Raw genomic sequence first — 23016 nt, 5'->3', positions numbered from 1 at the left:
TCTGTTGCCTTCAGTGTTCTGCATTTACTTATTCCCACACTCAGGATCTCTCTCCCCTTCCCCAGCCCACTATATGTTAGTGTAATAAGCTGTAAAATGAGATTCTATGAAAAATAAAACTGACACTGTACCAGCTTGTTCCACTTTGCATTCCAAGTTTGCTGAACACAACACAGATTTCTTTTATTTTTTTAAAGTAGCAGCTGAAACTAGAATCTGTTTGGGGAAGTTGTAGGAAACTAATATTAGAGCTGCCATTTAATTCTCAGGGCAATAAAATGGACTGAGAGGCCAAGTCGCCTCTGAATGCCTTTCATGTTGGTTTGTTACACAGTGTGAGCTTGTTTTACAAGTGCTCTGTTTACAAGAATGCTGGGGGAGCTGGAGAGGGGGGGAATGTTCATTTAAGCCCCACATTCACATAGGGCTACTTTTGTAAAGGCCTGATCCAGTCCTACCAGCTTGTGCTTGCCCACAAGACTTCCCAATTGTGGAGGCTAATTAAGATTCTTCAGAGGAGCTCTGCTCTCCCCAGCGGCTGCAGGCAGCCTCATCAGACATGCTGTCCCTCCCCCTGGGCCGGCAGAATGCCCCACTGTGCCTGCCTTACGTGATGCCTTATGAATTAACCAATTGATTCTGAAAATATCACTACTTTAGGGCTAAATAAAGCCGTTCCCTTCAAGGGGAAAAAAGTCCAGCATAGGAATAAACTGATACTGTGTTACCTATAAACTCCCTTCTCTCTCATGCTGCAAGGCGAGGATTCGCTTGCCAGGATACAGTGAGTTGAGTACAAAGGGAATTTATCGTGGATTTCTGTGAAAATAGGGAGGCTTTCCTGAGCCTGGACAGTTAAGCATGACCTATCCACTTGCAAGTAAATAAAGTTTCCTGCATGCAACTCAGAATTAAAAAAACTAGTTTACCTGAAATGGTAAACTGACTGTGCATATTTGCCTTGCCTTTTTTGTGCCCACTTCTCTCTCCAGCTTCAAAATGAAGAAACCTGCAATCAGTAGAGATCAAGCACAGCTGAAAGTTGCTTGGTACTACTGCTGTGTAGCTGAACACAGCTCTAGTGCTGGAACAAATATTTCAGCTGGCACCAATGCATAATATTGCTCCTCCAGTTTCTCTTGAGTGGTCATGGGACCCAAAAATTTATATTCAGGTTTTAAATTGCTTTTAAACCAGAACTAAATCTGATATAGAGCCTGAACTGAGGAATATAAAAAATTAACTATGTTTCATCTGATACAGATAGCTTTCCCCTGGTGAGTTTGTGCAAATCCCTCATTTTGATGACTTAAAACAAAGCTAACTGCAAGAACAAGACAGAATCTTTCAAGCACTGAAGAAACGTAATGTGGTGACATACATAGTTTCATGTTGACCACAACAAATGTACCACTAGCTTGGATTTTCTCCTCTTCTGAATGTCTCAAGTGTTTGCCTACACCTCCTTCAATTAAAAAGAATCCTCTCCCCTCCCCAAACTAGAAATTAGAACATTAAGACAACTTCACTGCACAAAACCATACTAGATATTGTAATAACAAAATGCTTTATTTTTGGGGAATACAAGGAAATGTGTGACATCCTCATAATCAAATTGCTTTAAAAAGGCATTCTTCCTTTGAAAAAGGTAACACTTGCAACAAAAGGTGACCGGTGAACAAGCCCTCTCATGTAGCAGCAGGAATTCTTCCTTTACAGCCAAAGGCAGGGTTTGAATAATGCACAGCCACAGATTCCATCTCAGTCAATATTTTCCAGCAGGTCGGGGCACAGGCTCAGCACTGCTCGGTGACAGCCCAGAGGGAGGCTGACACCACACCTCTGAGACAGGGCTTTCACAGCTCTCACCCAGGTCGCTTTGCAACAAACCACAAGACTTCACCATTACCACAAGAAGACACTGAGAAAGCCACAAGGTTACTAATCTCCTCGCTCATCTCCAAAAACTTTTCATGCAAGCCTTATGAAGTTCTCGTGAAATTCTCGTACCATCAGTCTGGTTAGAGCTCAGTGTGTCCCCACAGGTCCCCTCTGCTGCCAGCCAGGGCTGTGTGTGACAGGGACACAGCAGAGCCAGGGCTACTGACACAATCCCCTCCTCAACGTAACTGCTTCCTGTACAGCGGGCTCCAAGCTGGGATGTGTTTCAAAGACTGCAAATTTATATCCATAAATTACTTCTGCCCTCTCTGAACCTCATGTTAGAATTCAAGTTGTTAAAGAAGGGGACTGGGAAGTTCCTAAAATTGTCAGGTTATAAAGTAGGCATTCATATTTCAGTCCAGTGTGACAGCTCTTTGTCACAAGTGGTATCCATCCATGCTAAGGGGTGAGATACATTGGTCTTGTTCAAAGGGGGCTCGTGGTGTCTGAAGTGGGTATGGTAAACTCTAAAAGAACTATTGGTTTTCTTTATTCAGGTTAGACATAACAAATATGTCAGATACAGCAGTTAGTCTAGAAAAATACATTTAAAAAAATCTTCAGCAGACCATGCTCCCTGTAACAAAATCTTTCAAAACCAATTTTACAAATTATTCTACATTAATGTAAAAAGAAAATCTTAAATTTAGCATAGTGGATTCCATCAAACATCTATCTATCAAAACATGACTTTCACTATCTGCAGATGTTAGAATTCATAATACATTTTTCTAATGTATCCTGTACATATTAAATAATCTAAAAGGCTCTTCTTGTAGTGCATTAACAATTTAGCAAGCACACTCAGTATTTCTCCAGTACCATTTGCATTACAGTTATTTGCCCGCAAATGTAATTAACATCTAAAAGTGCACACAGTTAGATCTCCCTCCCTCCCCATAACCTGTTTCCCTGCTGAAACCCAGACATCCACTGGAAACATTATGCTACTGTAGCTAATCTACCCATGATTAGAAATGTGTCACTAAAGTGTTCTTCAACTATACAGGAACTGACTTATATACAGGAATCAAAAGGACAGCCTGTATTTACACCAAGAATGAACTTCCACTACCACAGCATTAACCAGAACTCAATACAGTGTTACAGTCGGTATTTACTTAGGACTTTAGCTTTAGATCAGTATAACACAAAACTTAGCTCAGGACATACCCTGAAAAAATGAACATGTTTATTAAATATTACTTCTATTATGTCCCACGACAAATAACCGTAGCTGGATATTCTTACAAGTTCAGTGTTTGAAATAGTGTAATAGTGTGCTGCTCTATGAAGCAGCAAAGAACTTCCAGAGAGGCTGCTGGGGAAAAAAGAGGAAGAAAGAAAGAAGTAAAAAAAATTCTAAAAAACAAACAAACAAACAAAGGGGAAAAAAAAAGACAAAACAAAAACCCCAACAACAGAAAAACAGGAAATAAAGAAGAACAGAGGGCAGCAGACATGAAGGGAAGAATTAGACTTAAATAACTAAACCAAACTGTTAGCACAAGTCTAGGACAATCAGGCATGCAGAAACCCCTTGGAAAAGTGTCATACAGATCTAAGTAGGCTGTAATAAACAAGCTTAAGATGTAACTTCACTGAATTTTTCCATACTGGGAAAAATGGTAGGACTTTCCCCCATCATATGGAAGAATTTTGAGATTAAATTCCAGATTATCCAGTCTGAGATTATTAGTTTTACCCTCCAAGAAATCCAGTGTATGAACCTATATTAGATTTTTCCAATGATACTTTAAAAAGGCAAACTAGAAACTTTTCAATTAATTTTTTATATTGAACTTTTCAAAGAAATCTGAAGTGTTTTCTTTAATTCGCATTAAAGTGGTCAAACATTTCTCCTGTTTCTTCCCTCCCCAAAAGTGCAAAAAAACAAGTTGCTGCTTGGTCCACAAACATAAAACATCATATACAGCAAGAGGTTTTTCTTCTGATGGAGTACTGCTGCCAACCCATCACTTCCAGTTTCTCCTCCAAGAAAAATGTCAGCGTCCAAAGATGGAATTCAATTCCAGTAGAATTAACTCTACAATCTGATTCTGGTATACAGTGTGGACTGCTATGTTACCAGTCTCTTTCTCTGGTTTTAATAAGGTTGGACCAAAAACTATTGCTACACTTTGATAGGTCATTCGGTTCTTTTCTCCATTTTCTACAACTCTGAAAGAGAAAACAATACACAAGAAGAGATTTATCAGTGTTGGGGCAATAGGATAACAGAAAAAGACACATCCCAAAGCAAATGGCTATTCAGAGTATTTATTTAATGAGCAGTCCTGCTATTAAGACATACAGCTGCTGTAATTCCTCTCTCTATGAAAAAAGTTCTGTTTTGAAATGTCATTCTTGGTCCTCTCATAGTCCCTCTAAAGGACTTGGCAGCAAACATCACAAATATGCAACATACTGACTCTAGTCTGGTGCTCTGCTAGCTCATATCCAAACAGACTGATACATGCTTTTTATCAAGTCCAATATAAAAAATGCAGTAAGAACAGTCACTTGGTACTTTAAATTGGATTCTTTATCTTTAAGGAAAGATCAGCAACACAAAGCCTTTCCTTCTACCTGTCACTTACCTTTTCAGGTGTCTAAAGAGTACCTGCATCGTGTCCTGATTTGGTTTTGGCAACTGTTTGATTAAATCTTTAACAGCAGGGACACGCTGCCGTGGTTCTTGCTCTGCAAAAGGGTGAGGTTGAGAAACAAAAGTTCAGCATTTTTGTTTAAAACTTGAGAACAGATTTTGAGAGGCTGGGCAGGAAAGCCGCGGTTTGCGGCGCTAATCCGAGATAGGACACTGCCACCTCCCGGCCAGCCCCGGCAGCACCGACAGGAATCCCGGACAAGTCACCCCGCTCACAACCAAAACATCCTTCTCATGGCCAAAATCACGTTTGAAACTGTACAGGACTTATCCAAACACCATGTGCAAGTTCTCCAGACTTACTAATTGCATTGACAAAGTCATTGAAGTGGTTGTAAGTGAACAGTGGCTCTGGCAATTCTCTGAAGAACATTTTTAGAGCTCCTGTAATGACATGTATATCTTCCCATTTACTGTCATTCAAGTCCAGCTTCTCATCTGAGAGAGAGAAATAAATAATTAATGATAATATTACAACTATAAAGGCTCTTTTTCTTTTTTCATTTTTTTTTAATAAACTCAACTTTTCTTCTGTACTTATTGATTTCAAAGCAGTGAAGACTCCCTCTACTTCAGCACATTCCATATCCCAGTCTGGGATACAGAGCTGCAGCAGCAGATGGAGATGGCTAAACTCTGCCTACTGCACTACATACAGTTCCCCTACTCCTAGGGCATTTTCCAGAAGGGAATAGGAGCTGCTGACATAACACAAAATTTACTGTTAGATCCTGTCAATCAGGAAATGAGAGGTCAGATTCTGGATGGGCTATGCTAAGAAGAAGGGGTTTTATACACAGAGTACAGTGAAGAGGAGCTAAGCCCTCTCCCCACTAAAAGGCAGTAGCAAATCTCACTAAATAACCCATAAACTTACAATTTTAATGTTAGTAAAAGCTCAACATGCTTGCTGTTTTCCCATAAGGCAGTGAGATATTTTGTTTGAAACAATTCCCCTTCCTCAAATTCTATTACCATCTTTTTTTTAGAATTCTGTTCTAGCAATGCCTCTAAGGTTCACATGAGACTTAACCTCCAGAATATCAGGTTAACTGTATGTTACACAGTCAGTTCTGTAATTCTGAAGTAACTTTACTTCAAGGATGACAGCCATTTCTCGTGATATGTTACAGAGAAATCCTTTTCTTTAGCTTTCTATGGACTTCAACAATCTGAAAATATATGCCATTGTAATATAACTGGAGGAAGCTTACCATGATTGACTGCAAATCTCAGCTTCTGTATCACTGCAAGATTGCCACTAACTCTGTATAAGCCATCAATATCTAATCCTGAAACAAAGGGATAAATCCATTTTAATAACTTACATATGTATAGGTCTAGTAGACCTAGTAGCAAAATTAAAAGCAAAGGAAACCCACCTTGTAACAAAGAAATTAAAAGTTAAATTAGCTTGTTTTGATGGGCAGGGCATATAAAACAGAGGGGTTTTAATTTGCTGGCACAACTTTGGCAGCATCAAGCTCAACGTAATCTCTAAAACTTCCTATTCAAGAAGTAATGAGGCAACAGCTCCAAGTTTCCCCAATGAGATCAGATGTCTTGTTTAAGATGCTCTTGGTGGGTGGGTAGGGAATACATGGGAGTCCAACATGCAATAACCAGGTATTTTGTGGATACAATGTTCAATTTTTAATGTATGGTTAAGAAAACCCAATCAAGTCATGCATAGAGAGCATCTCAAAGTTGTCAAGTGACCAGGTTTACAAGAAGGAATGATGCACATGCACACTCAGAGCTACCCAACAGCCCACAGAACTAAAATGGGCAGCCCCTGCCTCACAGGATTGCACACTCGACCAGAAAAGAAGAAAACTGTGTCTCTGTGGTTGCTACTGCAGTTACTCAGCAGTGATTAGGAGGTAAAAAATTTATCTGAAAAGCCATTTGGATGCAGCAGGTGAGTCAGTGCCACTGAGAGGGTGAGTGTTGCCAGAATACCTGCAAGTCCCTGTAGCTCCTCAAGGAGTTGTCTGATGCAACAGAGCACAGTTACCAGCACCATCTGACATATCCCTTTTCCCCAAAATCCACTACAGAAAGAACTGATCTGAAGTGTATTGGCAGAAGGAAGAAGACTTGGAGAGGTAGGAAAAAAAAGCTGTTCATTTCTGTCAGCTTCCCCTCAGGTATTTAAAAAAGGAAAACTTCACTATCTTCACTGTAGTCCTGCCTTTAAAATAAAAAAAAATTAAAAACCAAAAAAAAAAGGAACAAAGCAAGGAACAAACCCCTTTCTCACAATCTTCAGATCACAAATGGAATAAAGCCTGCAGCCACAAGCAAGGTGGCAGTTTGTCAGAATGGAGTAATGCAATGTAAGCAGTTTTTCTCCCCTCCCAGGCCACAAGATAGAAACACTGACAAAGAGGACTAGAGGCTAAATGAAGGTCCCATGGAAGGTGCCTTAGAATTCACATGTACTCCCCTGTAACACTTACCCTGATACTCAAGGGACTGTTCTCAGATTAACAGACTGGTAAATATCTGAATGATGATTATGGAGATTCCATAATCCCCTCTCAGTCATCTTTTCCAAGAGATAAGGCAAAGACAACAGCAAGAAACAGGCAAGAAAACCCACAGAGACTACAGCCAAGCCAGGAGTCACAACCAACAAATTTTCAACAAAAATGTGAAGATGTGCTTTACAGCAGAAAACCCAGAATGTCACATGTAGCTTTCAAACAAAGTGTTCTCACTTGTTAGGTAGGAAATACATATTTTTCAATCAAAGCAAACAAAAACTGAGTCAATATGTGGACACTGATAATCTCCAGAATTGCACAAAATACAGTAATTTGTGTAACTGGCTGAAGGGCATCAAACAAGCAGGCTGGTCTTCTGGCAGTCAGTGCATACACAGAGCAGGAACAGAACTTTTTCCTCAAAGCTCATTTCAAGGAATTTTTAAAAGAAGTGATTGCTAGCATGCTTAAACCTTCCAAAATGAATAGTTGCATTTCAATAGTCTCATTTTTAATCTGGGGGAAAAAAAAGAAACTTGATGAGCCGAGCTCTTCTACTACTTCTTGTACTCCCTCTTCCTTTGCAGCCTTGCTGCCAGGGGGCTGTCCTGCCTTTTCCTCAGCTTGAAATACACTCAAGCAGATTAGGTTCTCAGATATAAGATTTCCTTCCCTCTCCCCACTTTGGATCCCACCTGTGTCCTCACTCTTGAAAACCCAATGCTAACTCCAGATACAAGTCTCAGATTAGCTTCCCCAAATAAACCAACAGCATTTTAAGATTAAATGTTCAACATTAAGAGTGGTGAGCTAGAGAGATTTGTAAACAAAAAATTCAACCATACCATGTTCCTCAACATGCTCAATGCACAGCTTCACGAACTTTGGCACCGTGCTGTTTTCTCTTTGACACAAGCTGGTGAGATTTGAACCAAAAACTTGATCTGGAACCAAGTAAAGAGACTGATTTACAGTGGAACAGGACACGAGTGACAGAACTAGTTCAGGTTAAAACAAACCTCTACAAAGGGCAAAGTCTACTGGATACAATTGTTGCAGCATTGGAGAGGAAATAGGAAAGTTTTGAAAAGAGTTCTCAGCAGCTCCCAGCGAGAAAAGCTCCCAGTAAGAAGAGCATCAGCAGCTACACAAGAAAGGAAGTTTTGCTACTGAAATCCTTTTAATCCATCAGGTGATACTTTATGAGTCATTTCATCAATAATGTTATAAGAAATGTAATGGATGCAAATGTGTCCTGTTACACTCCATTCCTGTCCCAAGATCAACATGCATTTATTGCAATCTTTGTTAAAAATTCAAAGAGATTATGAACTTTAACCGGTGTGAAAGCTTTTGGCATTCCTTGGGGAAAGAACCCTGCAAAATGTCATCTTTCCTGCACCCACTGTTTAACACAGCATTATATATTACTTTTTTTTAATGTAGAGTCTTCTGACATTATTAGATTCTGATGCAAATTTGTAAATGACAGACTTTTACCTCAGAGCTCTGAATGGATGCAAGTCTGACCATGCACAGGCAACCTGGCTGCAAAGTCAGAATCTAAATACAGATATTTATGGGCAATGGTAAATCTGAATCTTATTTTCAAAACTGCACAATCCAGGGGGAGAATTTTCCATCATAAAGTGAAGCAAAATTGAAAATTAGCTTGGACAGAGAGGAGAATCTTGCAATGTCTCAGTGAATTAGCAGCATGTAAATTCTTCTTGCTCAGATTGTTATCACCAAAACCTTTGATAGATCCATTTCTATGGCTTTGATCAAAGATGCCAAAATAATAGATGGCCTCTTCTGCTCAGATGCATGAGGGTGACATGGGGTCTTGAGACAGAGAAGCAAAGATTCCACTCTGAAATGGAAGGGGTGTTTGTTGGTTTGTTTACTCTGTTAAATTAGATACATAAGTGGCCATCTTCCCAGAATCTGGTGTGTCTTACTTCAGAGCTTCTGCAAAAGAGAGACTGCTCCTGCATTTGCATCATGCACGGCACCTAGCCCATTTTTCAGGTTCAATAATTTCAGTAGATTAACAACTCTTACATCTTGACCAGTGCTTTGGGAAACCCAAACAGCACACCAAACCAATTTTACAGTATGAAAATGGGCATTTAATGGCATTCTTAGCTGGATGTGATCAGGCCAGAGGTCCACACCACCTCGGTGCTGTGGCAGCTACTCACGCAGCGAGCTTTATAAGCAGAATCAGTAGCAAAGGATTGAAAAAGCCCACGCAGCAGAAAGCCAGGCTAGCATGCAGCTGTGGCAGGTAAAGCAATGCAGATTAGCTAGCAGAAGAAAATAGTAGCATGTAACAAAGTAATTTGCTACAATTGCCTTCGACTTTAATAATTTCAACATACACAGAAGTAGTATTTTTTTCTTCACATCTTAAAAGTAATAACTGTACTTTTGATTTTCCATGTAACAAAACTTTTACACAGCTCCTTCTCCACTTAGTGCATGCTGTTTCAAGTGGATTTTTTTTCTTCCAGAACTTTTCACTAGTTTTTCTGCTCATACTGGATTTTCAAGCTTTCCATTTACTAGGTTTGTTCTGCAGCAGCCACCAAAGTACACTGGGCTTTTAAATGAAGACTTCTGTATTCTTCATTCATACAATAAATGTAAAGCTGTACAGTGCCCATCCAACTTTTAAAACTTACACCATGCTTTTAAATAAAAACCAAACTCCTCATTCCTTAATGCCTTTATTAAAAATCCAGTCATTAGCACGCACATGTACAAGTTAAACTTGGCTTAGTGTTCACTGTTGCCAATGTCAGAAGTTATGTCACTGAGCCATGACATGAATATTAAGTTGCAAAGCAGAGCAAAATGTCAAAGTCTGGGAATAATGCTCCCTTATTCCAAACAAAATTTCCATCATTTACAAGTAAATTATATTTGCAGATACACAAATATATCAAATGCCACATGCAACAGAAGCACACCTGTTAAAGTATGCAGTGAGGCAAATCACAGTAGGATTTGGTCTGGTATTTGCCTACCCATATGCTATTTTCACCCTATTAGAGCACCACCTAAAAGTCCTGCTAAAGCATACAAATAAATAAATAAATGAAGTTTTACAATGAGTACCAAGTCAATAATTTACACAAATACATTAACTGAAATCTGTGCAAATACCATTTTGTCAAATTGTGACAAAAAGAAATCTTTCATAACTTTGATTCAAGAGTATCTGAAACAATTAAAATAATGTATACATTCAAAAAAAGTTATGGGAAAAAGATGTTTGAGTTAAGACTCCTGTAACCTCATCCTGGATTCCCTAAATATTTAATTTCTTATGATATGGCACATGATTGTCTGGTTCCACTCGGACTAAAACACCTTTGGGTGAGCACACGCACTCAGCTTTGTACCCAAAGGGCTGCTCCTTCCCCTGTTTGCACAAATGAGGGTCAGATATCTGGATTTCCAGCTCAGAAGGGTGGAATGCAGTGCTTCTTAGCTAGAGAGTCCAAGTCCAAAGGGGCTCCTGGGCCCCCAGTTCTCACTGCAGTTCGGCCAGCACGGAGCCGAGGGAGAGGCATCCTGCGAGCAGTTTAATGGCCAGTAACAGCACTCAGAAGTACAGCAATCACCAGTTCCACTATACATCCAAGACTTTTGTTAAACCAACTATACACATGTATTTTACTCTGAAACTAGACCATTTTAACCCCATTTTACACATGAACTACTAAATTCAGCTTTTCAAATTATGTCCTTTGTTAAAAAGGTTCATTTACCCTTAATGTAGCCTTTTTCACGGACAGCTTGTAATGTAGGGCGCCGTGTAAGAAACTTCTTGAGCTTCGTTTTGGTCTTTTTCTGATCTGTGGAGTCTATATTGCTGGGTGCTTTCACTGCTGAAAACAGAAACACATTTGGCATTACTACCCACAGAACCAACACTGCATTTATCAGCCAAGGAACCAGCATTAAAGAAAAAAACAATTACACTCCAAAACACAAAAAATCTACTCAAATTTGCAATTCATCCCTAATTTTTTCCTTTCTGGAACTCCTTGTAAATAGCATCCATTTCTCAAACTACCAAGAGACAACCCTATCACTAAACACTTGCAAAACCAACTAAACAGTAGCTTGTGTATGGAATTGATGTGGAAATTTACAAGTGCAGCTATGTTTCATAACCCGTCCTGCTTCCCATTAGGTTAACTATCTTGAGAAAAACAAATACTTTTTTGAAAATTTCATATAAGAGCCTGGAAGGAAAGGAAAGAAAACAGTTTGTCTGGTAAGTCAGATACTATTTCTATGCATTTGACAATACCCTGAAAAAAATTAATTTCACCATTGCTTATTTTCTCCTGTTTTAAATGTGTCATACAACAGGAGCTAAAGACATTTCACACTTCTTTTCTTCTTCTTCCCTTTTTAAAGTATGATTAATAAAACATGGAAGAAAATTTACCAAGTGGTACCAAGATGCAGAATGAACTATATTAAGATTGTTTCCAAACTCCGTTAGTTTCATTTTTAGCTGTCCTTTAGAATTCTTCCCCATTTACACAAAATACTGAAGATGCAGAAAATGAAAACTGCCATCGCTAGAATAAATTAATGGAAAATTTTCAACTCACAACGAAGCTTCTTAGAGTCTTTATTTTCTTTCTCTTTCTCTTTGTCTTGTTTTTCCACTCCAGGGGAATCTGGTACCTCATCATCTAATGCTTCATCAGACTCTATTACCTGTGGGATTTAAGAAGATATGCAGTGCTCAGTTTGCCAGTTCAGATAATACAGCACTAACACACACATTGCCTGCAGACAGTTCTACAGTACACAATTTCTCCCCCTAAAATGACATTCAGTTTGTTCTTTCCTGAACTCTAGATGTTAAACATCTTCAGAGACAACTCTCATTGGCAGAGTGAGTAACTTTGAGAAACACTATTTATTCATAAGGCTCAAAAAAAACGTTGCTGGACATTGAACAAAGTACAACCAGTCTTTCATGATAACACTTCATTACATCAACCCATAAACAACAGAAATTATTTTTGGTTGGCCTTATTTTCCATATCCAATAGACAAACATCAGCTATTTAATGGTCCTGCCACAGAAATGCCTGACTGATGGAGAAGAAAAAAAATTCTAGAGCATTTACCCAATTTGTTTTCTCTTTAAGTAAAATTTTCTTAATAGAAAATAGAACTATCAATTGGAAAATCTCACTACTGTCAAAACATACACTGAATTCACTCTGAAAAATAAGTGTACCAGTGTCTAAAATTCTTTCCCAGTGTTCCTGCTATCAGCATATTCTCCTTAAACATTGTCAAGTGAAAACACAGATCATGTTGAAGTGTGGAGGCAGATTCCAGAGTCTGCTATATCACCTGCAGCCCAGGCTATGCATGTGACTGCAGACATACCAGGAAATGGGGAAAGAAGCTTCCTCAGCTTCAGTACAACATATTCCCCTCCCAATCTGTGCATGTCTTACTTCACTTCAACTGAAGTCAACTGGATTGCTATGCAGTCACCAAAATCTGTCTGCAGAGTGCTTTCTTTTACAAGAAAGGAAATCCTAAAAAATGAGGCAAGATTGTGCACTCCAGAGCACTGAGCAGCAGCATGACTTCCTGGACTAAGCTGTACTTTAATCTGTTACCTTTAAACACCTTCATTCCTGTTCCTTTTCCAAAGCTTTGGATAGCCTTTTTACACATCACAGATCAATATATTCAACTGGCAAATAATGTCCCCATTAAGGATCCTCTGCCACTCTTCAAGAGGCCTCAAAGCTTTTTAGGATTGGCATATTTTAAAACTATTAAATGCTTTGGAAAAAAGTCAGCTGGGATCTAGTTTGTACTATGCAACAAGTCTAAAGTAATAACATGAAAATTTCCATGTTTAAAAAAGAGTAGCCACATCCTTTGCAGGTTCCTCTTGTACAGGACATTGCCACAACAGAGCCTGAGGGAGCAAAGAGAACAGAATCTGATCTGCATGTTCTTTTGAAGAAGATCTTGTCATGCTAGCAATAGTACCTTGGTCACGGGAAAGAGATCACAGCTGCTATTACCGTAAACTTTCCAAAATTAAAAGTTGGCTTTAGATCTGATGGATTTTTGTACCCAAAGCTTCAATGCTTCAGATTATCAGGTACTCTAATGCACTTTCTTGACTTATGGCTTGTAGTCTTGGGTCTCTTGGCTACCAGCTCCCAGCAGTATCCATCACCATTTCCTCCAGAATGCCGATAAACTCTCCTTATTCCACCATTCCTCAACCTAACAAGTAATACCCCACATCTCAGCCTATCTCAGCCTTTCCATTTTCACTCTTTTTTAAGCAGAGATGGAGTGGCCTCAGTTGTGTTACGCAGGGCAGACAGGAGAAAGGATCCCTGAGTGACTCTTGCCTGGGTATTAAGGGCCATGACATTCCCATACCAGGAGACAGCAGATTAGGAACTAAGCCATGAGTGCTCAGAAAGAAACTCAACCATTCATATCAACTTGCTGTGTTTTGGTGGAAAACACTCATATGTGAAAAGCACTAACAGAGCTAAGAGAAATGAAAGACACTGACTGGCATTGAAAGTAACAAAACTGGAGCTTAGGGACAGCAGCCAAGCCTGGAACTATTAAAAAGTAAGAATATAGATGAAGCAAACTTGATAGAGAGCAATACTTTCTCCAAGATCTCCTCCAACTTCTGAATTAAAAAATTGTTAATCCTATTTGGCAATATCAAAAGCAAACACTTGAGCACTTCTCTGATAATTAAATACTTGGCATTATGCTGTCAGATAAGAAGAGATAATACAGTATTTTGCCAGGACTTTTAATCTGCACTTCAGTGCAGCCATAATAAGTGAAGAGCAGTATCAAATGCTAATAAATGTATGTCATTAAGCTGTCCCTTGACCATCCTCCCCCTTTCATTCCCTCTCTATCAGAACCTTTCAGGTCACTGAGACAGAACAAGTATTTGGCCAGAGAAGTAAGTTCATTTCTCAGATGGATGTCAGCCCACACCTTCTGCATCTTAAGCTAGTGGACCATCTTTATCCCTTTGCTACTATTAGTTATATTTCACTTACCACCACCAGGAACTGCCATATCCTCAAACTCCTGCCTGCTCTCAAGAAAATCAGTAAATGAAGATGCACATGAAACTTTAGAAGCTGTTATATCAGTTAGTTTTCTAAATAATATTACTGTGAAAATAGAACCTTCATGATACAAATACATACCTGATTGTTGATGGTGTAGTTAAGAACTTTATACCACTCATTAATAAAGCTGTCATTATCTGATTGAATTAAGAGCTCAGTACCTTGGCGGGTTTTTAGCTTTAAAGAAATAGAAACAGATATCATCAGAAATGATAAACACATAATAGTTCAAAAGTAAAATAATTAAAATAAAATTAAACTTCTCACTGGCAAAATTGTTAGCTAATACACAGACACTCCAGAACATTTACCAGGGAGGACAGCCTTTAATAGTCTGCTTAAAACTGCAAAACATATCCCATACAGCCATATTAAAAATGGACATTTCTTGCAGGTACTAACAGCTACATCTAAGCAGGTAGATGTGGATAAAACTCCGTTTTATGAGGTTTTAATTTTAAGCTTAAAGAAAATTTCATACATCAGTAATTGAAGTGCATATAATTCTGCATTTAAATAAAATAATTTACCTCAATAACATTCTTTTTGCTGGATTTGTCCTTCGAGGCCCAGTCAATCAAAGCCCCTTTGAGATCCACTGTAAATTCTGGCTTAGACTGATTAACACCAAACTTCTGGAAAAAATTCCGAACAGTGATGATAAAATTAAACCTGAGGAAATTCTTTACAGTCTTGCAATCTTTTAAATGTAACATGTATTATTTACAGTCTGTACAACTTAGACCAGATACAGTACTTTGCCATGAATCAACAGGCATGTCACCAGGAAAACAAAAAACCTTCCACGGAACAAACTTTAAGCACGTCTGTTACAAGCTGCTCAGCCTAAAGCCCTCAAAATTCTACAAATTTAAATGCAAATCAGATTCCAGCAGATATTTTTTTCCTATGACTAATGGCAAAAGTCCATACAACATTTGACTGTAGCTTGATTTTAGCCAAGATAGTCCCAAGCTTTAAACAAAACCAGCTAATAAGTAACTGAACAAAACATCCCCCAACATTCTGCCACCTAATCAGCCGTTGTATACAAAACCAAAAATCAAACCAGAAACAGTACACTTGCTGGACAGGAATCACATCCATCCACACTGAAAGAGCACTCTCAGTTTGTACATTTCTCTATTTATAATTTTTAAAAAACATTTACCCCCCAACACTTATACTTTTCTGTAGTGCTTCTATTGCAATACTGGAGTACGTCCTACCAAGTAAACAGAACTCACTGTCTGTCTACTAAAGAGCAAATAACCCACAAGCAACTCCTTCAAACAATTTGGAGGAAAACCTCAGGGAGCTATTCTTACCTGCGACCTTCCCATTTATATTAGATATCAGAATTTTTTAAAATAAAGTACTTTTACTATGATTTCAACATACACCACATAGCTTTGAAATGTAATTCCTCAAGGAAACCAGTTCAGCAGCCCACACAAACAAAAAGCTCTAATTGCAAGCGACATGAGTAAAATATGGAACAGGGAAAGCTGGAAGTCCCTCAGTTTACAGCACAGAAATTTCATGCTGTAGTTCCAGGAAAAGCTTGTAGCATCTGCTCCCCCAGAAAGATTCTTATTTCTTCACGAAGCCTTTGATGTGTGAGTGCTGCTCCTGTGACAGCTCTGGGGGACCCAAGCCCCAGGACAAGCTCCTTGCTGCAAACACAAGTTTCCAGCCTGTGCAAGAACAGCCATACCCAAGGGGAGAAAAGATGGTTCAGAAAACAGGACTAATCTGCTGCTTCTGAATAAACTCCCAGCATGGATGTTAATTAATGCTAATTGTGTTTCAGAAAGGCTGTTTACCACTGGAAAATCTCCAGTCTAGAGTCCTAACGGCAATGAAGTGTTGAATGGAAAGCAGCATCTTAACTTCTTTATTTTACCCACGAAATATCAGAATAGGGCTGTACTTCTAATTTACCCAATGCCAATTAGCACTTGGGAAAAAACTTCACACCACCTTCCACTTTCAAACTCAATTCTCAGATACCTCATCCAAGAACATTTCTCATTGATTACAGCAGAGCTTTTGAGAGAAGCCCAGCTCAGCAGCAGAGTCCAAAGAACAATCTCTGGGCCATTTTGGCTCTTGCAGCAGCTGCCTGTTCAAGAGAAAGTCACATAACTGCTGCACACACACCCAAAGTGTCCCAGACGCACTTCCTGGCTGTCTAGATCAATCTTGCTGCGTGTTGGAAAAAAATTAAATCAATTTATAGAGTTTGGCACTGAAGAGAACAGGAAACTAGTGCCAAAGTCCTCTACAGGATTGGGGCAGGGGGGTGATTAGTTAAAACCACAGCCCACATGATGTTGAGATTCACAGGACAGGACGTACTACAGGTGACATCAGCACTTAACAAGAAAAAAATGTCACCTGTCAGTGCTGCTTTGACCAAAAGAAAAGCCCTCCACTACAGTAGCTTGCTGAATCCACACCTGACAGATTTCTGCACTACCTCCAGCTTTAAACTCTACCCCTCTTTTTGGCCTGAGTCCCCTCAGTATTTCAGAGAAGCACAGAAGAAAGCAAAAACTAAAGCCAAAAGGGAAAAAAAAGAAGACTTTTACCACTCCTTCACTCAAATGTTGGCCAAACTGCTGTGTGAGAGCCAAGGATGGGGAAACCCAAGCAAATAATCCCAGCTACCCTGCAAAGCTCTTCTGAAACACCAACACATTACATTCTTGTCACAACCTTTTTATTCAAGGACATTTTAAATTTACCATGCAGGCTCTCCCTTGAGCTTTCCTGTCAAGGTTCTTTTCTGCTCCCAGATCTATGAAAATGAGATGCCAGCAGCCATTTCCCTCCTCAAAGCTTTCAGGAGCAAGTGCTGCACAGGGCTGCTCACACAACCTGCACACAAAGGTTGCTGAAGGCAACTGAACCCTCCTGAAGCCAGCAGGTTCTGCTGAGAGAGCTCAAGAAAAGCCTTTCCTTTTGCATCTGCTGCCACACAGATACTGCTTTCAACAGCGCTAGCTAGTCAGCACCAGTCAAGAGAAATCCAGCTCTTACTGAGCAGACACCTTACTCTTTCTGGATTCCTCTTTTGAGCTGCCTGGGAATATTGGAAAGGGCAGCAGTAGAAGACAGAAAGAGGGAGAGGTCTATATGTGGTGCTGCCAGCTGTCCTAGATATGAAGCTGTCCCACAGTCACTTGACACCTTTTTTTGGACAAAAACATAGTCATGGGATGTACTTATGCTGGTTGCATGGGAGAGGTAACTGTTTTGAAAGAATAGGGTGCTTTCCTTGCTTTAGATAGAGAGGATGTTGTGCAGCTTAAGGATAGCCTTAAAGATGTGTTCTGACATCAATAAATAGAAGGCCTTTTCAATCTTTCCAGGATTTTCTCCAAGTCCTGGAAGCCTGCACAGGGACAAACCACACAGTCTGAACTGTGACACATTCTAGCACTCTTTGGAAACAGAACTGGAAATTATTTATTGGAAGACTTTGGATGTACAAATGACACCTGGCATTCTTGTAATTCTGTTTCTAATAAGAGTTGGGTAGGATGCTCTAATTCCAAGTCCTCCCCTTCCATGATAACTGTGGAAAGCAAGCTGTGGAGAGAGAGATGCACCTTTTTGGCTGGCAGGGGAGTTTCAAAACTACAGCTTAAGCAAAAAAAAAGCGGGGGAGGGGATGGAAATTCTTTATTGTCACAGCAAAATGATGGATTGTTTTTAAATCAGACTGATAGGGCCATTTGCATTCCATCAAGTTTTCACAAAAGCATGTGAGATCCTGCATAATCAGCAGTGCAATACTGATGAACTGTGGTAATGTACACATAACATCCTTGGCTAAAATCACAGTTCTGTATCAACAAGAGTTTGCTCAGATGAATCTTGAAGAGCATCTATTTCCATGATGTTTGGGAAGTTTACAGGCTTAGTTTGCCACCACTGTACTTGTCACTGAGGGCATGTCACTATTACAGACAGCTGACAGATGAATCCTTCTAAGCAGTTGCCATTTTCTTTGCTTTAGGAAGCCCTGTCACTTTGACAATAATACATCTCATTCACACCAAAAACTGAATGAAAAATACTTCTAAAAAACATCCAGATGTCCTTATAACAAGTAGCCTTTTACAAGGCTACCAAACTGTCCACAAGTTCTCTGTTCCAGGCTTCCACATACAGAGCAATTAATTTCACAAACAAGAAAAAGACAGTTGCATCATTTTAAACACAAGGTTAATTAATGAATTTTTGATAGGCGGCTCTTCTGTGCTTGGCATTTTCAAAACATAACTACAGATGCTTAAATTACATATAAAAATCCTACAAATTTACATCAGCTTTCTGTATGTGGAATATTGCCAGAACATACTTGTTCTCTTTTCCTTTCACCTCTTCATGCATAACATTTACATTTTTGAGTATTCCCATTACAGCTAGAATTATCAAATAACATGTACACCATTGTATCAAAAGTATCATAGGCACCATAAAAAGATTCCAAATTAGTAGTGTTAGAATGAATCAGACAAAATATCTGTTAAAAAATTCAGAATATCATGCTGCTTATTAGTCAAGGCACTAGTGGTTCAAATAGTAGGTAAATTTGGGATTATAATTCTAGCACCAATGAACTAGGTACGCTTTCTACTTTGTTCCAGTGGAACAATTACAGGATTATTGCAATAAACTTGTGTTAATCTGCACCTTGGATGACTTTCAAAAACAGCAAACAAGACACATGAGCTGTTATATGTAGTGTCAAAACGAAATCTTGGAAAAATTCAATTTACTTTCAGGATTAGTGGCAAATAGCCTTACAGTGACAAGAGGCATGCAACAAGAACACATACAGTGATAGCTGAAACTTGGGCAGAGTTTACATAGGTGACAGCAGGTCGATGACTGAGAGCATTTTTCCAAGAAGAAAGCAGCGAGAGCAAGAGCTCAGGAATTGAGCCCCCTTGGCAAAATGACTTGATGAGAAAAAGGAAGAAAAGTGATGAAGTCAAAAAACAATGCACAAAAAAAGAAGATATGGTCATATCAATCACTAGATGAATGCTAAATATTCTCATAAGGTGAAGAAGAAATGTAATTCTTATCATATGTCACACTGTTAGACTTGACTTCACCTTATCAAAATATAGACACAGAACAAAGTTTGAGAGGTGGAATTTTGAATACCTAAAAAACAAAAATTAATTGCCTACAGAGACCAAGAAGAGTGTGTGCTCAACACTCAATTACGTACCTACAAAGTCAGCTATGATCATGCAGGTGTAAAACATTAGGTTCTTGAGAGAGATTCTCTTTTAATATTTCCAGCTTCATTTTATTCTCTTTGTACTGTTGATATCTATTTTGCTGACCCTACTCTAGCGCTCTACACTACACACAATTGATAGTGTCTCACAGAAATATTCTGACCATGGGACTTCTGCTCCACTTAAATTATCAAAAGAATTTACACATTTTTAATTTTAAATTTATTTGTTAAGATTTTTATTTATTTTTAAATTATTCTATCTGGCATAGCATGACTTACACTAGTGCTCATAAATCATGCAGCTCTGCTTATAGCTTATCTTTTATGGATAATAAATCTGGGCACACATCATCATTGTCATATATTCATGAAGAGTTTAGCATTGTGTATTTTAATGATATGAACATACAGCTGTAAAGTACAGTTCTTTTGATTTACAGCCACATCTGAATTAAGAGTATTAGTAGCTGTAACTGAGATTTTGGAACTTGACTAGCTACATAGGCAGAACTTTTACTTTGCAATATGCCTATTAATATCTAAAACTGAAACACTTTTTGGATCTTTGGCTGCAAAAGTCAATCACAGAAGTGACCAAAATCCACTTCCTGCCATACAGTGGAACTGACCTTCTTTCATGCCTTTCATTTTTATTGTTTTTCTTTCCTCCCTCTGCATGATCATCTTGCCCAGCTTTACCTTTTTCATTCTCTTCTACTCCAAATTTTACTTATCTATCCTCATCTACTTTCTTCCAGCCACCCCTTCTACAGAAGGGGGGAAAAATATATTTACAGGTCTGAAAAAAACTCAATACTATGGAAAGGAATTGTCAATTCCAATTCATTATCCATAATGAAGCACAGCAGGAGAAAGTGAGGCAGGTAGAAAGACCAGTAAAACACAGCAAGACAGCACAGATCTGTAAGAGGCAATTTTGCTGGAATTGACGTGACAATACATGAAAATAATGAACATTGGCTCTGGTGTGTCTTTACTTATTAAAGGGGATCCACACAGTTTAATGTCAGACCTCCAAAAGAGGCTATGAAAGCCATACATAAAGAGCCATTTCTATACCTATTAATGCAGGAATGCAGCTGGATAAATACAGCAAATTTAATGATAGTGCTATTACACTAGAGGTGATTAAAAAATTGAATCATCATCATGTTCAGTGTGATGTTTCTCTTTTGGTCTTCATCAGACAACAAAATAAGTACAAGTACTTATCATGCGCTATGAAGACCAAGAACAAAATATGGAATCCAGCAAGACAAAGACTAAATCATAAGACAACAACACTGCATTGCTCAAACAGGCCAAGGCAAGAAGCCATGTGTCAGACTATTTTCTTTATTATATGTATCACATTCAAAATTACCTGGAGTATACAAAAAAAATCCAAGAATTGTAAAACACACAAACTGTTTAGACAAACACATTAGTAAAGAACACTAAAGTATCTGGCATGGAGAAATAACTTCTAGCCTAAGAAACACCTGAATGTTATCAGCTTCTTGCCTGTCAAAAATACATACATACATCTGGTTTTCTTCTTACTCTACATAATAATTACATTATGGTTACGTGAAACTATTTTATGCCAACTTCTACACAGGTATTTTTTCAGGTATTAGGTGCAGGTGTGTGTGTGTGTGTGTATATATATGTATATATATATATATATATAGATATAGATAGATATATATAGGTATTTAGGCCCTGCAAGTAAGAGGGCTTTAGTTTATGGTGCTTTACATGACTAACACTTCAGTGAGGGTGGGGGTTGTTCCTGGGCTTACCCAGCCAGTTCCACTTCCTTGGGTTTTAGTGAACAGCAGCGATGACCCTTGTAACACTGCCCATGATGACATCCAATTCTTTCTGTAAATAATTGTAAACAAACATAAAATAAATTGACTCTGAAAGCAGATATTTAACCCGTCGATCATTGTTGCTCAGCTGACCTGTAAGTTTATATAGTTAAGCACATATATAGTCATTAGTGGCATCAGTAAGTCCTAATTGCTATCATATTTGTAGAAGGAAACATATGTTAACAATCCCAGCCTGACCATCAAAGTCTAACTCAAACAAAGCTAATTAGTAGTAGAAGCAGTACACCAAGAGAACACCATGCAATTATAATTTCAAAGAGGCTAATCTGGAACGTTCAGCTCCCTGTGTACTTAACAGAACATGCCAAACTACTGCATAATTCTGAAATTCACTGATCTGAGATGCAACTGTCCCATGTTTATGTAATAAGCTCATTTATATTGGCAAAAAAGTACTTCCTACACATCTGAAAAATTAAGAGAAAGAACAAGTTGTTTCAGTTGTCTGACTATTTGATTTTATGCCAGCAGACCTGTCCTCCTGAGGTTATTAAAAAAAAATCTTGACAAGCCCAGAATATCAATTCCCACTGCCCATGAATTATTACTTAGCAGCTCTCAAAGTGACAGGATGGCCACGATGCATCTTTCTGTTCAGCAGTGCAACAATCCAGATCAATGATTCCAGCAGATGCAATGTAAATGATGACAGCACATTGCACCAGCAGCAGCTCACACACACTGCTGTCTACCCAGCCCCAGCAAACTCTCAGTAGAACTCTGAGGAGCCAGGCTGGAGGTCAGATGTGCTGCCCAGCCAGACTGGACTAGGTCAGGGTGGCTCTACAACAACAGCTGGGTGTTGGCTATTTAATCCTCAGAACAAGCATGCTTCATGTATCACAACTCTGGGAAACACTGAACTAGACAGAACACACTATTAGATCTAAAAGATTAAATTAACCAAAAAATAATAAAAAAGGGGGGAAAGGCAAGAAGCAAATCTCAATTAACTCTGAGGATGCCACACCTCTGCAGTATTTGCCATTGATTCAAAACACCAGAAATGCAGTTAGACAGCATCACCTGATTACACATTATGATTTATAGTGCAAATTGCTGCCTGGGACGCAGAGGAAAGTTAGAAATTAGGTCAATCACCTACAGGAGACTGACACTGGGCAAAATACTGCTCCAAAGCCTTCACAAGCACAGTGAAGGGAGAATTAAGGAGCACATGGATGTACACTCCTTCAACGTTAAAGACAGCACGTGAAAGTCTGAAAGCTCCTCTTACACTGATTTTATCCAAGGAACAAGGCACACTATAACATATACAGACTTGTTCTTCAGTAAATCAATCAATGAATCAATCCCATTTTAAAGAGCTGTCTCTCATCAATGCCCCTTCAGGAAATGGCTGGCCTGTGTGAAGCCCTGATCCATGAGCCTCTGGCTCTCTGCAGTCCATCAGCTTTAGCTCACTGGGACAAACACATGGGCTAAGGTTAAGCTGTGTCACACAGGAAAACCTCTAAGGCAAATTCACACAAAAAGTAAGAAGTTGCAAACTCCAGTATGCTGTCCTAATACAAAAGACCTTGGATAAACCCTAAGC

At 38.9% G+C, this 23016-nt stretch overlaps 1 protein-coding gene across 7 annotated transcripts in view; it reads right to left on the bottom strand.

The window, feature by feature from the left end:
- Positions 1–1550: 1550 nt before the first annotated feature.
- Positions 1551–23016, bottom strand: part of ARHGAP12 (Rho GTPase activating protein 12) — a 74795-nt gene continuing 53329 nt past the window's right edge. For 4 of the 7 annotated variants that reach the window (XM_058023424.1, XM_058023374.1, XM_058023398.1 and 1 more), the window contains 10 exons: positions 21363–21444; positions 14819–14923; positions 14367–14465; positions 11739–11847; positions 10881–11000; positions 7947–8045; positions 5827–5904; positions 4916–5050; positions 4545–4647; positions 1551–4125 (listed from right to left, as the gene is read on the bottom strand). In XM_058023424.1, the coding sequence (XP_057879407.1) occupies positions 3951–4125; positions 4545–4647; positions 4916–5050; positions 5827–5904; positions 7947–8045; positions 10881–11000; positions 11739–11847; positions 14367–14465; positions 14819–14923; positions 21363–21444 (1105 nt within the window). In that variant the 3' untranslated portion in view covers positions 1551–3950. The remainder of the gene's footprint in view (positions 4126–4544; positions 4648–4915; positions 5051–5826; positions 5905–7946; positions 8046–10880; positions 11001–11738; positions 11848–14366; positions 14466–14818; positions 14924–21362; positions 21445–23016) is intronic. The other 3 variants (XM_058023381.1, XM_058023405.1, XM_058023390.1) reach the window with 2 other exon arrangements.

This window comes from Melospiza georgiana, chromosome 1 (genome assembly GCF_028018845.1).
Source record: "Melospiza georgiana isolate bMelGeo1 chromosome 1, bMelGeo1.pri, whole genome shotgun sequence".
NCBI lineage: Eukaryota > Metazoa > Chordata > Aves > Passeriformes > Passerellidae > Melospiza > Melospiza georgiana.
The sequence above is the reverse complement of the archived record's forward strand: the minus strand, read 5'-3'. Positions and strand labels throughout refer to the sequence as shown.